The 16,825-nt window shown below is 36.7% G+C and overlaps 1 protein-coding gene across 2 annotated transcripts in view; it reads right to left on the bottom strand.

Annotated features, from left to right (window-relative positions):
* Window positions 1-16,825, bottom strand: part of LOC128014251 (POC1 centriolar protein homolog B) — a gene marked incomplete at its 5' end in the record, with an annotated part of 34,536 nt that extends 17,711 nt beyond the window's left edge. Inside the window, 10 exon segments of one of the 2 annotated variants that reach the window (XM_052597653.1) lie at window positions 12,418-13,176; window positions 14,349-14,426; window positions 14,620-14,772; window positions 14,850-14,918; window positions 15,630-15,763; window positions 15,859-15,974; window positions 16,054-16,161; window positions 16,244-16,423; window positions 16,502-16,673; window positions 16,754-16,825. In XM_052597653.1, the coding sequence (XP_052453613.1) occupies window positions 12,967-13,176; window positions 14,349-14,426; window positions 14,620-14,772; window positions 14,850-14,918; window positions 15,630-15,763; window positions 15,859-15,974; window positions 16,054-16,161; window positions 16,244-16,423; window positions 16,502-16,673; window positions 16,754-16,825 (1,292 nt within the window). 2 annotated transcript variants of the gene reach the window in all.

The raw sequence follows: 16,825 nt of genomic DNA on the forward strand, positions 1-16,825 counted from the left end.
GACTACAGTGTGCTGTTCCCAGAGCAAGGCTAAGTAGACGGCACATCATTCTCCAGATAGAGTAGATTGTAGCACTGAAACAGGAACCGAGTTTTGGGCATCTCTGGCATATCACATTCACCTACTACTTGAAAGGTGTGAAACTAGTGGCCAATTTTATCCCTAGCCAAAAAACACTGGCATTTCCATCCCCATGCTTCCATGTGCTAGACTGATGCAGATCAGTTAAAAAAAAATCAGGAAGCGAAAATGGTGTGGCATGTCCAGAATGAGCTTTGGGCCTGACACCTGACCCAATGCTGCCTCGAGGGGGTCAACGCGGGTCAAGAGATTGATGGGAAATAAGACCGGCATGAGGAGACGCAGATGTTTTTCAACAGTGGCCAGGAAAAAATGTAGATGCACTTGGGTAAGTAAACATGAGAGTGTCACCTACACACTGAATTTTTCTGTCACCTCCTTGAAGGTTAGTTTGAGGTCAAGCAGATGCTCCCTCTGCAACCTAAAGTAAGCCTCACTGTTTACATTAGAGCTTTTGCATGGTAATACTGAAGGTGGTCAGGCAGTGGAGACCCATTACTTCGGTTCACCCGAAACCCAAGGCTATTTACAGTAAATCAATAAAAGATTCCAGTGTTAAAAGGGGATGCAGCAGACCAGAGTGGGTGTAAAACTACTTTTAGCATTTTAATCTTGGCCTTAACACAGGTTACAGAACAATGCATGCAACAGAGGACTTCCCCGAACCAAAAACCGTTCAACACTAGGGGTGTAACGATACGCGTATTCGTATTGAACCGTTCGCGGTACGCATTATGTATACCGAACGGTTCGTTGGAGTATTTAATTATATTTGAAAAAAAAAAAAAGAGAGAGAGAGAGAGAAATATAATGATATGCGTTCAACAAGGTAGCCCAATAACCCAAACAACGTAACAGGCAACGCCCCTGACACTCCCGAAGAAGAAAAAAACACCATCTTATATGTTTATGTTAGGCTACTCAGCAGGCGCTCGCTCACTCAGTACGCGCTGAAGGCTCGTTGCAAAATAGCCAATGCGTTTAACAGACTAGAAATGAGAAGATCCTCCAATAACCAACAGGTCTGGTGTTTGGGTGCACTTTGGATTCCCTTTAAGCTATAATGGTGATGGCAAGAGAGTGGTTTCCTTTCCAAAGCGCTCGGGCAGAAGCGCTCATGAGGCGTCTGTCTTTGCTAAGCAACAATGACGTGCTCTCTCCATGAGACGCGGAAATTTCAGCGAAGGATAAATGGATTTGCAGCTCTAAAAATCGCTTACAGTAGCTCTGCTACTAAATTTATTTCAAAATTGCAATCCATATACAACTATGATCAGCTGATCCTTCATCTTGGCTGAGCTCTCAACGTTGTTACGGGAAAGGATGAAGCTGATTGGTTGGTTCTTGTCACATGACCCGCGGTGCGCTTGCGGCATTCTGAAAAGTTGAGATGTTTTTACATTTTGCTGTATCTAAAACGTATCGAACCGAACCGAACCGTGACATCAGTGTATCGTATCGAACCGAACCGTGAATTTTGTGAACCGTTACACCCCTATTCAACACTGATACAAACATAGTGATAGACTATATAATATATATTTAAATCAAATTGAATGCAAGTTATTTTCACTTTTATTACTATTGTAACAAACTAAAATAATTATTTTAAATATTAAATAAATTCATTGATATATTACTTATACATTATTAGTAATAGCAGTAATAAAAATATCAATCAGTATAATAACAATCAGTGTAAAAATAATAATACTTTTGTATTCATTTTCAAATATTTCAAAACCATGGGCCCTATAATACACCCGATGCAATGCAACGCAAGGCGCAGAGCAACTGTGTTTGTTAGTTTCAGTCCAGCGCCACTTTGTTTTATTAACAATTGCATTAGCGTTCATTTGTGCGCTAATGCGTTCTGGTCTAAAAAAAGAGATGTGTTCAGGCGCCGTGCGCTTTACACTTTGCATTTAGATCGTTAAAATAGGGTCCAATTAGTTAAGAATGATATATTATTTTAAATATTACCAGGTAAATTTAGATTCAACATTTTAAATATAATTTTAAAACAGTCATATACATACAAAAAGTTTTGTTGAAACTGCAAGAATGACGAGTCTTGGTAGCATCAAAATCAATGTGAAAATGCATAAATCATTTTAACATTTTTTAAATCTATATTAAAAACTAAATATTCAAAATGCAACCAGAAATAATTTTAATGATCATTTAAATTATAATTCAGATAGACTTTTATTTTTTTTTATGTTAAGGTTACTGAAACTGTTGGCAGGACAAGCAGAAATCTGAATTACAGAATTTCCAGAAGGAAAAGGATGTCACCTGCCTGCTAAACACAACATGCTAAAACCCTCTCAGCATCTCTAAAATCATCCACTGCCACTGTTGTTGAATGAGTAGTTGACCATCCTACCCATCTCTTTAACATAGAGTGGTAATTTGAAAGCATATAGTTTGTCGAGCCAGGTTTAAGAAAGTAATGATTACCCGTGTCTATACTTCATGCAACATGCATGATGTAAACCTTCCATTATATATAATATTTAGTATTTATATATCAGCCTCAGACTCCCAAGTTAAGGCTCAACACATCAGGTTGAGCAAAAGTAAGAAAACGAAGGCAGTGTCAATTCTGCAAAACACAGAGAGAACATTGCAGGACATATGACTTCCACCGTGCCAGTCACTCTAGGGATGCACATCCTGTAATTTGATTCTGGCTAATCCGATTGATCCATGCAAAATCAGGAACATCAGTGAAGCGCTTGTTAAGCGTGTTTCCGAACTCATTGCCCTCACATGAGGCAGTCTGTAAATAGCGCAAAGAGAAAGTGGCAGAGTGAGTGGGATGAATGCAGTCTTCATGAGAGATGTGGGGGAAGCGCAGGTGAAGCAAGCAACCAATTTTCCCCCCAGCAGAGGTGCAGGTTTCTAAAAATAAAATCATGCAATGGCCAGCGAAGAAGGGATAATGAGATTTCAGACTGCTGTCGGAATATGCTAACTTTAGGTCTGGAAGGATGTCACAAGTCAGGAGGTCAGGAAGATAAAAAGGTATTAGAAACTGGAGTCGTTGGTAGTTTTAATTAAAACTACCAATTTAATTAGTTTAATTACCCAATCATTTTACATGTTTCGAAAATGTGAATAGTCAAATACATATACATATACAATGTTATTGAAGTTTACAGAATCAGACATCTTACTCCAAATATCTTTATTTTTTCTCCAAATATCTGTATTTTATACCTTATATGATATATATAAACAAACTATGACAAGGAAACCTAGATGACAATCAATTAGTTTTTTTTTGTTTTTTACAAAAAATCGAGAGTTTCCAAAATTGCCAGTTGGTACCATTCCAGGGCTCTCTAAAGACCCTTTCACACTGCGATTCCGGCAAATATACGGGTAAAGTGTTCCGGCAATTGTTCCTGGGTCACTAGATTTTGCACTTTCACACTGCCAGTGATTACCCAGAATACGTGCGTGTGTTCACACATAACCAGTAAAGGTCCCGTAACGACACGTGACATCAGGGCGTTACGTGTGATGTACGAGTCGAAAATGTAAAGCACGTTATACTGTACTTTCACTGAAGCTGCCGAATGATCTCGGCGTCAGCACGGAAAGTGAAGAGCTAACTGATCTCTGCTCAATTACAGTTTGCACATATTCTTTTGTCCCGAACAATGATCTTCCTTCAAAACAGCCGGTGAAAGAGTCACACGATAACGTGCGTCATCACTACGACACGACATTAGATCTGGCTTTTCTTCACACAGCGCTCGTCCCGGGATTGAACCCGGCAATGTTACTAGGTCCCCGACCTGGGTTCAGTGCCAGAATCAATCCTGGGATGTGTTTGCTTTCACACAGAAGGCGACCCGGCAATGTTCCGGCAATTTGCTGGTTCCGACGTGGAGTGTGAAAGGGGCTTAAGGGTTTCTAAACAATGATTTGGACAAAAAGTGCAATAGAGCAGAGAGGTGGAGAGATTCTGACCCTGGATCATTTCTCAGATTGTGGAGGTTTCTCTCAGTTCTGTGCTAATGGTGATTTAGCTTCCTGGCCTCATGGAAAAGAGGCCCCACACTGGCAACCAGTAACCTGGCTGATCAGCACATACTCCAACTTATATCGATAAAATTAATCTCATATATGCAAAATACCTCAGCATTTGGGGTGCTGGTGCAGTGGAATATTCATTTAGTGTTAATCCAAAGTGAAGGTACACTTTTCAACACTGTACATGGCATAAAATATACCAATACTGTACTATTTTGTCAAAATAAAACAACATTAAATTGCTAAAAACAAAATTAATAATTTCAATCGCTACAAATTAATTTAGGCTTCACAACATTAAAATGAACAATATGAAAAATAGATATACATTTTCAGAATAGCTAAAGATAACATTTACTCAATTTATTCTATAAAAATATAGAAAATTAGCTTATACTATTGAATTTGCAATATTAATATGTTAAAAAAAAATCTCTAATAGAATCTGAGAACTGAAATGGACCCAATACATCATGGATTCCTAAGATCATGGTATATCTTAGTGATGACTGACTGTCTGTAATTCAATCTTAAAGGGAAAATTCACCCAAAAAAATTTTATCCTGTAATTAATTACTCACCATCAAAGGGTTCCAAACCTGTAAGAACTTTGTTCATCTTCAGAACACAAAATATGATCTTTTTAAATAAAATCTGAGAGCTTTCTGACACTCCATAGACACCAATTCAACTACCACATCCTTGAACATGTCAGTTGTGTTCCTGTCTATGCAGGGTCAGAAAACACAAATATCTTAATCTGTTATGTTTTTATGGGTCAGGAATGACTTGAGAGTGAGTGATTAATAAAGTTTTTGGATAAACTATCCCTTTAATTGTTCAGTATGAACAAGAAGACATGCGAACACTGAATAATACACAATGTATGAATTAAATCTAAGCAAAAAAAAAAAAAAGACATTAATCCCTTCCTGTACACCACGCTCAACTTCACATTAACTTCACATCACATTGTAGAGCTTTTCATTTTTTTGTAAATTGGTGTAATTCCTTTTGAATTACTGCTTGCTATCAGGCTTAAAAACAGCACAACGAGTCACTTACAAACATCAGAAAGCAATGTAGGTAAATTCACAAATACATGGAAACAAGAGGGTCACTGTGTGGGATTTAATTTAAGCTAAACCCCATTGCTACACAAATTCTGGATAATCTGCTTTCGTACTTGGTAATACCAAATCAACTGCAAAGAAGCTGTGAGAAACTGCAACACACAATGAGCTTGTCGCTAATTACGAGCCAGCAAGACAACAGGAATGCTACCATATAACTCGGAAACCACTGCAGGATTTCATTGGTTTTCATCTTTAAAAATGGTCTAACTTCACTAGATTTAAAAAAAATAAATAAAAAAAAATAAACTTTTTTGTATGGAATCCTTTTATAGTTACAGGTTGCATTAAAGTAAGCCTGCGAAAACCGAACGTCACACCAAGGAAATGCATTTAAAGCAGTGTTTGAGGGGTTAAAAGGTCATGTGTAAACAGACTTTAACGCACTTTGAGATAAGGACTGCACTGACCTCAATCTCTTAACACTGCATATTTGGAGAGTGTTGAGATAGACGTGAATAATGCGGTAGTCACTGCTCCCGCACGAGGAGGCCCTTTGAGGAATGTGGAGCTTTATGGTTAAGTGCACCTTAGCTGGGCCTTGCCTCCTTTCAAAGTTCCTGTCAAAGCCCCCATGGCCCAGTTCAACCCAAAGACTTCCCCTCATCTTCAAGGGAGTAGGTGTGAGGGGTTAGAGGGGAGAGAGAATGAGTAATGCTAACACATTTCCCAGAGGCAAGGAAGAATGCGGTTGCTTGTGCGGGGTTAAGCTTGTAAGGCCCGGACGGGTCGGCAGAGAGGCGCCTGACAGCCCTCGCGGGTCTTCTTAAAAAAAGAAAGGATTTATTACTTAAATGCTTACGTATTTAGTACAGGTCAGTTTTCATCTGGATAAGCTTATAAAAATTTAGAAAATCCTCATTTAAATAAAGGTGGCTTTTTCTTCCCTTCCATAAATAAAAAATAAAAAAAGCAAAATTAAACAAAATTAAATGAAAACACAAATCAAAATTTTAACAAACAGAACAAAACAAAAAACTAAACAAAACAGGTATATCAGATGAAGGGAAAAATGTGTTTTTCAGGCACCTGGCAAATTAAAAAACTCAAATTATTATATTAAAAAAAAAAAATTTAAACGAACAAAAATCTAAACAAATGGCACAAAAAACACACAAAAAAACATCAAAACAAAAGTTCTAATCAAATGAAGGGGAAAGGTATTTCTTTAGACACTTGACAAATTAAAAATACAGTTTTAAAGAGATAAATTACCCAAAAATTTTAATTCTTTCATTCATTACTCACCCTCATATAATAGACTAGGTACTTTTAAACAGTATTTTAAAAATTGTTTGTCTATGTATTGATGATGAGGTTTCTGAAAAGTTATAGGAGTGGCTATGTTTGTTACCATATTTTTTACAATGACCCAGAAGAGAAAGCAATACAATACAAAAAGACTACAACAGCTACAAATGCTTTGGGAGAAGAAGGGAAACGTTTGAATCGGGAGGAGTGAGTTAGAGTGAACGAGATGGGAGAGAAGGGAGAGAACGCTGGTTTAGGAATAGAAATGAATTACTTCCTAACAGGTGGGCCGGGGGGGGGGATGCAATTTACCCTCTAACCCTGAGCAGCATTGAGTTTCAGCTGTACCTCCGGAGCCCATGACCCTCCTGTACCAAATCAGAGGAAGCGGATTTGTTTTCTTACCCCTGTTTTTTTTCAAAAACTCATGCCAAGCAAGACATTTTTATTTTATTTTATCTAAGCCTGAGCTCTATATCTAACCCAACCAAAACTCACCTCTTCACTACCTTAAAATAAAACTTCCACAACAAATTAATCAAGAGTTTGTGTAGGCTGATTTTTTGTTTAGTTTTCATAGCTGTTTTTGAACTTAGAAAAATTAGCTCCTTTTTTTCCATCAGTGAAAAGCGATGTTTTGATAGCTCATCCTACGCAGTTCACAGAGGCGCTTCCACCTTCTATTCATGCTATGTTAAAAATAACTCATACAGGTGAAAAGGAAAGCGACAGTTAAATGGAGCATCAAAATAAATCATAAAACCGTGCATGCAGCACCTCTCTATTAAAGCGCAGGGTCATGGAGGGATGACCCGTGTTTTTAATTGCCGTTTTTACAGAGGATCCACAGCTCTGAAGAGGCCATACTGTAGCTGTGGTGTTTAAAAACATGTACACAAACACTTTACTGCATAAAAGTGCTCATAATGCACAAACCTGTTGTTTTGACAAGTGTATATTTAGCATCATATAAAGGATTGAGTAGGTATTCAAAAGAATTGAGCAGTTAATCTGTTCTTTCATTGTGGTGGTTCAATGCTGCCTTGAAAAGCTGCGTGTACTGTAAAAATGCTGAAATATGAAATATAACTGTTTCTAGTAAGCCTTTAAATGTCTGGAAATCTCATAACTGTTACATTTAAATTTGCATTTTTTTAAAAATATGTTAGTCTATATGATGACGTTTTAAATGAATATTTAACCAAAAAAAATTACTGAAAAAAAAAGTCATAGGGGTGTCGTTTTGAAAATAAAACAAAATAAAATGCACTACATTTCAAAAGTCTGGGGTCATTTTGGATTTTTAAAAGGAATTAATACTTCTATCCAGCAAGTAAAAACAGTTAAGACATTTATAATTACATAACAAATGTCTATTTAAAATAAATACTGTTCTTTTTGAATCCTGAAAAAAAGTCAAGGTTTTCCACGAACATATTAAGCAACACAGCACTGATATTAATAATAAACTGAAAAATATTTATAATAAAAAAAGATTACATACATGATATTAAAAGTGAAAAGTATGATTAAATTGTAATAATATGAATGTTTTTGCTGTATTTTGGATCAAATAAATGGAGCTTTGGTGAATAAGAGACTTATTTTCAAAAACAAATTAAGAAAAAAACTTAAGAACCCAAACCATCTGAATAATAGGAAAAACATACAAAAGACCTTTATTATTATTATTTCCTCACTGAAAAGCACCACTAATCATAATTTCCAAATATTCTGAGTAAATTTCTCTCTCTCTCTCTCTCTCTGTATATATATAAAGCTTATTCAGTTAAATAAATAAAAAATATTAATAGAAAAAAAAGAGAATTTTTTTTTTACAAAAACTTATATAATTACAATTTCACAGTTCTGCTGAAAATAAATTCTTATTGGAAGGGATGGTGAAGATGGACAGCACAGTGAGTGCAATGCAGGAGAGCAGCTCACCGTTTGCCTTTGAGGTGTCCCTGTTACCTGCAATAGTACAGGCCACTATTTATAGAATCAATGTCAACGGACTGTCAGCGTATTTTAAGCTATGCCCCTCCGGGCCACCATATACCCTTGAGAGAGCTCATGGAGAGAGAGAGAGAGAGAGAGAGAGAGAGAGAGAGAGAAAGTCAGGTGAGAGAGGAAAAAAATACTCTAAGCCAGATTCTGATAAGGTCCTTTCAACTCTACACTTAATGTAATGGCGCTCCATTTTGACAGGTACTTAAGATGAGGTCTGGACTATTTAGAAACCATCTGCTTTAATGGAGGAAGTGAGATCAGCCATTAAGTTAAAGTGCCAGTGTGATTCAATGGATGGAACGGCTCTTTTCTAGAACAGGGGTCAATAGCCTTTGGTGGAACTCACAGATAAAACAGATGAATGAGATGAAAGGGATGGACGAAAAACAACATTTAATGGAGAAAAAAAGAGGAAGAGGGGCAGACGGATACACTGGGCGAGAAACCAGATGAAATATTAAGGCAGACACACTGAGTTCTGGGTGCGCCCTACATTGAATAAGTGATGAACCTGCCCGGGTTCCTGTGTCTTTGATGTGCGAGCGCCTGTTTGTCTGCCGGAGTCCCCGTCTGAGGTCCCTGGGTCAGCGCTGGGGATTATGGGCCGGATGAGACTTTTGCAGTGACCTTTTCTATTACCTGCGCTTTTAGAAGAATCCAGAAAAGGAGCAATAACACCGATGCTCATGCTGCCCACATAACAACAGGAAATTTGCGATAACACAACTGCTGTTGCATAACCATAACACATATTTCGACACTTTACCACCTACATTTCAGAAATGACAAGGTGTGATGTATGTTTCACCATATGGGTAGAGTAAACAGCTCGAAAATGCACAAACAATGCATCGATTCAAATCAATGAGCACTTCCTGCTGACGGCTCTGGTTTTTTTGCTTGTGGATGGCAAGTCACTCTCTCTCTGAGTAAGGCTATCTTTCTAAAAGCTCTCCCGGTGGAAAGTGAACCTTCCCCTGGGCCATTCTATCTTTAGCGATTTACTTCCGTCATGTTACCGGAGCCGGTGGCAGGCCTTCAAGCTGGTATCCACACCTCGCGGCTACCCAATCTCTTGCTCTTCACAACACAGGAAGAAGCTCTTTGCCTGCTTCCTGTCTGTCACCCCTACAAGCAACCTTCAGAAATGTAATACCAGGTGGTGCGCACACATTTACAGACCCGCAAACAAACATACACACACTGAGTTACATGTGTAATTGAATCATCTATAGAATATATTAAAAACAGTTCAGCAATATTAGGTTTCATCTTAATAAGTTCACCTGTTAATCTATTTTAATTTAAAAAGCTTACTTATTTGGAATGGGACATATGATGCGATTTAATTTTTTTTATTTCGCTTTTGACTGCTACAAGCTCTTGGCAAGCTCAAGTAGATCTGTAAAGTTGCAAAGACTAAATTCTCAAATCCAAAGAGATACCCTTTTTCAAAGTTAAGACTCTGCCATGCCCCCTAAAATGGCTTGTTTAAACATCCCCACAATATCTAAGTCACTATACAGAAATATTTGCTTAATGCCGCTTAGATGTTCACGCAAAGAAAGAAGGCATTGTTTCAGTAACCACAGTTAGTGTTGAAGCAGCTTTGTTATGGAAATGCTGTGTGTTTCTAGGCAAAAGCAAAAGCACTTTATTTGGCCTTCCGAAAGTAGATGCATTTGGGAATCTTTAAGATTACTAACTACAGAACAGCAACGCATTTCATGTTTCAACTGTTTCGTGAACCTAGGCGAGCAGGTCATTCTGACTTTGCTATGACAATCTGGCACTTCTGAATCAGCTACTGGAAGTATGGTTTGTGATTAGTTTAAGTATTTACTATTCACTGTTCAAATGCGGAGTTTTGCACGTTTGTCTCATCATCACTTCGTCTGTCCCGCGACTCTGTTTCCCTTTTGGGCTTGAACTGACTGTAAAACTAAGGACATTATTAACTGTCTTTACATTTATTTTGAATGATTAAGAACGCAATTATGGAGTATTTTATTTCTGACGATAGCTTGCGGTGTTCGGCCAATCAGAATGCACTGGGTCAGTTGGCCAATCAGAGCAGACTACGCTTGTCGGAAGGAGAGACTTTGTAGAAATCAACGTTTTTGAGAGAGGCAAGGCATAAAGGACCTACAATAATGTACATTCTTTGAAAAAGAACGTTTTTTTTTTTTTTTTTTTATTAAAAGCATGTCAACATATTCTGTTACACCAAATACACAAAATAATGATCTTTAAAAAATCATCATATGACCCCTTTAAATTTGCAAAAATGTATGTATATACACTTTCCATGACACTTTGTTTTTAGGACACAAAATATATGTCTTAAACAATTATGTACTAACATTTAAATTAATCATTTGATATAATGCAATTATTGTACATTGTACTTTTATAAAAAATAAAAAAAAAAATACCTATATTTAATTTCTGTAATACATCATAAAACATTGAAATACAAAGACATTGTACTCTTTTTTTGTTCATTGTACATGGTATAATGTGAAAGTGTACAAAATATATTTATATTGTACAAAGAATTTGATAATTCATCCTTGTGGAGCTTCAAGGGTAATTACATTTTACCATATAGAGAGCAAAAAATTACTTTACTTTTATCTTAGAATCCAAATAAATATTTTAAATACTGATATTGTGGTATGTCATCAAAATTACAATTATTACTAATACAAACTACTAATTCTGTATTGTACTTAAAATAATATAGAAAACAAAACCCCATTACTATTATTATAGTAGTAGTATTAGTAGTAATTCATCAAATGAATTATTTAGCAATTTTATTTTTACAATTATGAAGGTGAACTGTAGATATTTGTTAAAAAAAAATATTTGTAATTTTTTTTTACCTTATACATCAATTATCAACAACTACTTCATGTGATACAAGTTTCAATATATTGTGATATTTTAGTAATTGGATTGAAACGAATACAATCTTTTTTTGCACTGTACAAATGTTCAAAGTAACAAACATGTTGATACATGGGAGTAAAGCTATAAATATACTGCTATATAATATTTTTAGATTTTTTAATAAAAACATGTAATAATATATTGTATTTTTTACAGCTTTTATTGATAGTAGAACGTTCTTATGAACTGATTAAAAGCATTGTGAGTGGGATACCAAAATTGTACGCAACTATCCACCAGACCTAAGAGTTCTTTGATGCACACTAACACTTGTCTGTGACTTGAGTGCTCTCAGATCATTGGGGTCGTGGTCCTTTTGTTGTTATTCAAATACTTCTGGAATTTTTACGTGTCGCCAATGCACAGAAGATCTAATGCATCAGGAAGTCAACAAGGACGAAAATGCTGAAGAGTTCCACCAATTGAAGACCACATTACTGCACATACACGCACACACACTCTCAAACCGAAAGGAATCCAGAGAGAGTCAGTCAAGAGGAAGTGATGGCAGGAAGCATCACACAAAAAGGCGCCACGAGTCATACTTCTCTTTGCTGTCCACTTCCTCCTGTCTCTGCTCCCACGCACAAAAGGCAGGGAAGCAGAATGAGGAAACTCTGCCCTAAGGGACTGTGGGGCGCCCAGGGCCAGATAATGACAGGGTTTCCCTGTAAATGTGCCTTGACAGGTCTGATTCGGAAGGGCATCCTGGACTGGAATGAGCCAACGTTGTAAAGTGTGAATGGAAAAAGTGAACCTATGCACTATGGCTAATTTTTAATAGTCAACTTGTCATCCAGAAGAGCATTTGACAAGTCAGTGGGTTAATGTTTACCTTATGTGAATGCCTCACCATGTGCCATGCAGCTTCAGCAGCCTTTATTGTTTTTGGCAAGAGGTGGTTGACCCAATATAGTTTGATCCACAAACAAATGACTACTATGAGCTGATTCCTTTAATGGCTTGTTTAAAAAGACTGATTCAAAACCGTCCAAAACACATCCTGTGTAACATGCAGCATTAGCAAATGTCTTTCATATCTCATAAAAACAACGGAAATACACCCAATTAAACAGAATCCATTTAAACGGAGTTTGATGCTCGTGAATAACAATCAAATCCTGATGCGATTTGCAAAAGCATGAATGTGGTTAAAGACGCACAGCAACACCAGCTGGGACTTAGCACAGAACAAGTGTAACTGAAATCACATGATCAACAACTAGTCAAAACCTATCCCGTGAATATAGTGGCAGAACTAATCGACTAGTCAGTGAGTGTGCAGGCGACTAAGCCGAACAATTGTTTTGTCTGTGTAGTACAGTGTGTACAGACAAAAGGGAAAAATGGAAGAGAGGGAGAGAGCTGAAGACACAGTGTGGAGGAGTCTATTATTAGTCTATGGCTCCAGCGGCAAAGTGAGGTCACATCAGAGCCCAGCTTTAGGCACGTGTGTGCTCTGTGTGTTTTTGATGTCACGCTCGAGCTACTCTACACAGCCAGAATGAGTGTGCTCAACAACAAAAAAAGAAAGAAAAAAAGAGAGGGGGAAAGAAAGGGCCAGAGAAAGAGACTTCCTGTAAACATGCAAGGCACACACAGTCTGTAGTGTGCCGTCTCGCAGCATTTCCTCAATCCGCTTGTAAAGCAGAAAGGGCAGCATTTTGCACAGAAGAATGAGGACATTCCCATATTTCTGATCAGAACAAAGCACACAGTAAATAAGAAAGGTTTTGAGACATGCCGGCCACACAAACAACACTTGTTGGGCTAAATATATTAAACGGTTTCAAATTTTTTTTGACCTGCAGCTGTAATAGTAATCATGTGCTATATTCGCTATAATTATTCAGTTGGGTTCAAAAATCTGAGACAAAAATCCTTATGTTTTGCATTTTTTTAACTGAATATATTCATATTATATATTTTTACTATTGTTATAAATTATTATATAATATATATTTAAATTTATTGAAATTACATTATATTTAATACAAATAGTTTATTTTTAATTATGCATTATAGTATCAGAATAGCAATAGTAACATGAATTTAAAAATTATTTAAATATAACATTTTTTTAACAAATCATAGTATCAGAAAAGCAATTTGAGAAAACACTTAAATTACATTCATTTAATAACTACATTTGTTATAAATATTTCAATGTAAATGAAAACAAAGTAAAAATTTCACATAAATGTAAAAATTATATTTAATATTAATTTATTTGCATAACAAATTATAGTATCATAATTTTTATAATTAACAACAATTAGCCATTTGAGAGTTAAGGAAAAAAAATACATAAATTAATAATTATATTTTATATAATTATATAGAATTTTTCATTACAAATTAAAGCATTAATATAGAAATTTGAGGGAAAACAATTGATACTGACAGCAATTTATTATTATTAATAAGTTCACAAACAAATAATGAATTTATTATTTTTTATTATATTCAATATACATTTATATTTCACTACAAATTATAAATTAGAATAGCAATTTGAGAAAAAAACAGTGGAAAATTAACCCAAATGTAATAAATTCTAACGATTTTGTCTTTTTCTTTCATTGTAGCATTCCAGATTTGTAATGTGGTCTCAGAATTTTAAACCCCACTGTATTAGAAAGTGAATGACAGAACTGGATAGAGTAGACAAAACCATTACAAAGTTACAAATACTGATAAATACAGATGAAGTGAGGAGCGATTATAAAAAATTCAAATAAAACATGACAGAGTGTCAGTGACTTGCATTGACAGCACACTGTTCAGTGAGGGCTCAACATTAGCTGGCCTATATCTCCCCCTAGTGCTTGGACTGAAACAGTTCTGATTACATTAATCAGTTCTTACCGCTGTGGAGAAAAGAACACGTCCCACTTCAACCACCTCTGGGTCACCAGACTGAGTATCAGCAACAATGGGATTAATCTAAGGAAATGAGAGTATTGACGTCAACAAGTGATTACCGCAAACATGAATGTAGTGTGCACGTCACATAGTGAATAAAAGTACTGGATTGATCTACAGCACTGATGCTGTACCGACCCCCGAGGGGAAAATCAGTACTGTTTGTGAAACACTTTTGAAGGATTGTAGTAGCAGTGCAGCGGTGTCCACTGACCTCTACTGTGCCATTCTGAGCATTGTGTGGGTGAGGTGCTCGAGGGTAAATGTCCGTCAGGTGTGGAGGTGGATCCGGAGTGACTCGTTTGCTGTGCCTGCTCAACAGATCTCTGTAATTCAGTGAATCGAAGTTGGTCTTCCACATCAGAACCTGAAACCCAGACCACAAGCATGTGACATCAGCCTGATAGCGATCGGAGGGTAAAACAATCATTAGGTCATGATTACCTGAGAATCAGCACCTCCTGAAGCAAACAGACCTCCGTCTCGAGAGAACGCCACAGCCAGCACTGGACCCTGAGAGCAAGGAGAAAAAGACACTTTAGGGCTTCTCCTATAAGGGTGGGATGTTTAATACAGGTCTATAACACAAAATATACATAAAACTGAAGGAATTGTTAACCAGAAATGAAAAGATGCTCTTATTCTAAAAAAAGGTCTGCTGTTATTTTTTCAGAAACACTTTAAAATAACATCCAGTTAGTTAATGTTAGTTACTTCTTCAACTAACCCACTGTAAACACATGAGCAATACATTTGTAACAGTATTTATTAATCTTGGCTAATGTTAGTTAATAAATATCACTAAAAGCTAACAGATACAACTTTTGATTTTAATATATCAGTAAATGTTGAATTTAATATTAAATTAATTTTAATTTTAATATTAAACTATGTAGAAAGTTGTCTTCAGCTTTACCATAGACAAGTATGAACATAAAAAAGCAAACATAACAGAGGAAAATTACCTGTCAAATTATATTATAAAAAAATTATGTGAGAAATATTTTTAATTAAAATAAAATTGGAAAAACAAAATTGTAATGTTTACTGTTTGGCAAGACCTCAATAAATAAATTCTCCTTTGTGTCCTACTGAAAAAGCAGAACGTTTCTTTAAAAAAAAGCATGAGGGTGGTGACAAGATTTTCATTTTTTTGGATGAATTCCTAATCGTTCAAGTTGGGAATGGGATTCAAATTCTTCACTATTAGCAAGAGAGCGACACCTTGTGGCCGTGAAGGGTGTAAATGAGCCTCCCCTCCAGCAGGTCTAAGATCTTCATTGTACTGTCACTTGAACCGCTGATCAGATAGTTTCCGGATGGATGAAAGGAAAAGCAGTTGACCCGTGCACTATGAACTGCAACACAAATGGAAGTTATATGCTTAAAACAAGTCCTTGACTCTATTAAAAATAAAATACCATGTATGATGTGGAAAACTCTGTTCTACTACCTCTGTAATGTTGTATTAATTTGTTTGTACGAATATCCCAGATTTTCAATGTGTTGTCCGCTCCTGATGATGCAATGCACGTGCCACTAGAATTGAAGTCCACAAACGTTGCTGACCTAAACAGACAATTTGAAATATCAGTTAACTTGAACCCAAAAAACAAAGATTCGGGAGAAAACAACACTGCTCAAGTACCCTTCGTAGTCTGTGAAAATGTTGATGCACTGACGCGAGGATGTATCCCAGAGGCGAACCGTCCTGTCATCACCACAGGAAGCAACAAGACGACCATCTGGAGAAAACCTGACAGGGACAGACCAAGTGACAGTCAGAGAAATCCAACTTTATGGAACAAACCAGAAAGGTTACACACATGGTCTCATACCTCGCACAGCGCACCCAGTTGGTGTGCCGGTTGAGAGAATAGAGGAATTTCTTCCTTTCAACACCCCACACTTTCACAGACTTGTCATCTGAAGCCGTGACCAGCCTTTGGCCATCGCTGGAGAACTGAACGCTTCGAACGCTCGCTGTGTGAGCTTTGAACACAGTCGACTCGCCCTTTCTGTAACACGAATTTAGTGTAACGCATTAAGATACAAATAATACTGAAACTAGAAAGCGGGCATCTGTTCTCACTCACATGCTGGGCGTCCACAGTCGAACTGTTTGATCTCTGGATGAAGATGCCACCAAGGAACCACTTGGAGAAAAATGGACACCTGTTATGATATCTGTGTGACCCACAAACCTGAATGCTCTGGCTTTAGGAGTGAGGTTCCAGATCATAAGGTTCTTGTCACAGGATCCAGTAGCTGCAAGAGAAGTTGCAAGTGGATAAATTGGAATGTTCTCAGATTAAAAAAAAAATAAAAAAAAGAAAGACATGACTTACCAAGCTGTTTATTATTGGGGCTGAAGTCGGCACAGGACACAACATCTTTGTGACCTTTAAAATGTCTTTCAA

Source organism: Carassius gibelio, chromosome B25, assembly GCF_023724105.1.
Source record: "Carassius gibelio isolate Cgi1373 ecotype wild population from Czech Republic chromosome B25, carGib1.2-hapl.c, whole genome shotgun sequence".
In the NCBI taxonomy this organism is placed as follows: Eukaryota; Metazoa; Chordata; class Actinopteri; order Cypriniformes; family Cyprinidae; genus Carassius; species Carassius gibelio.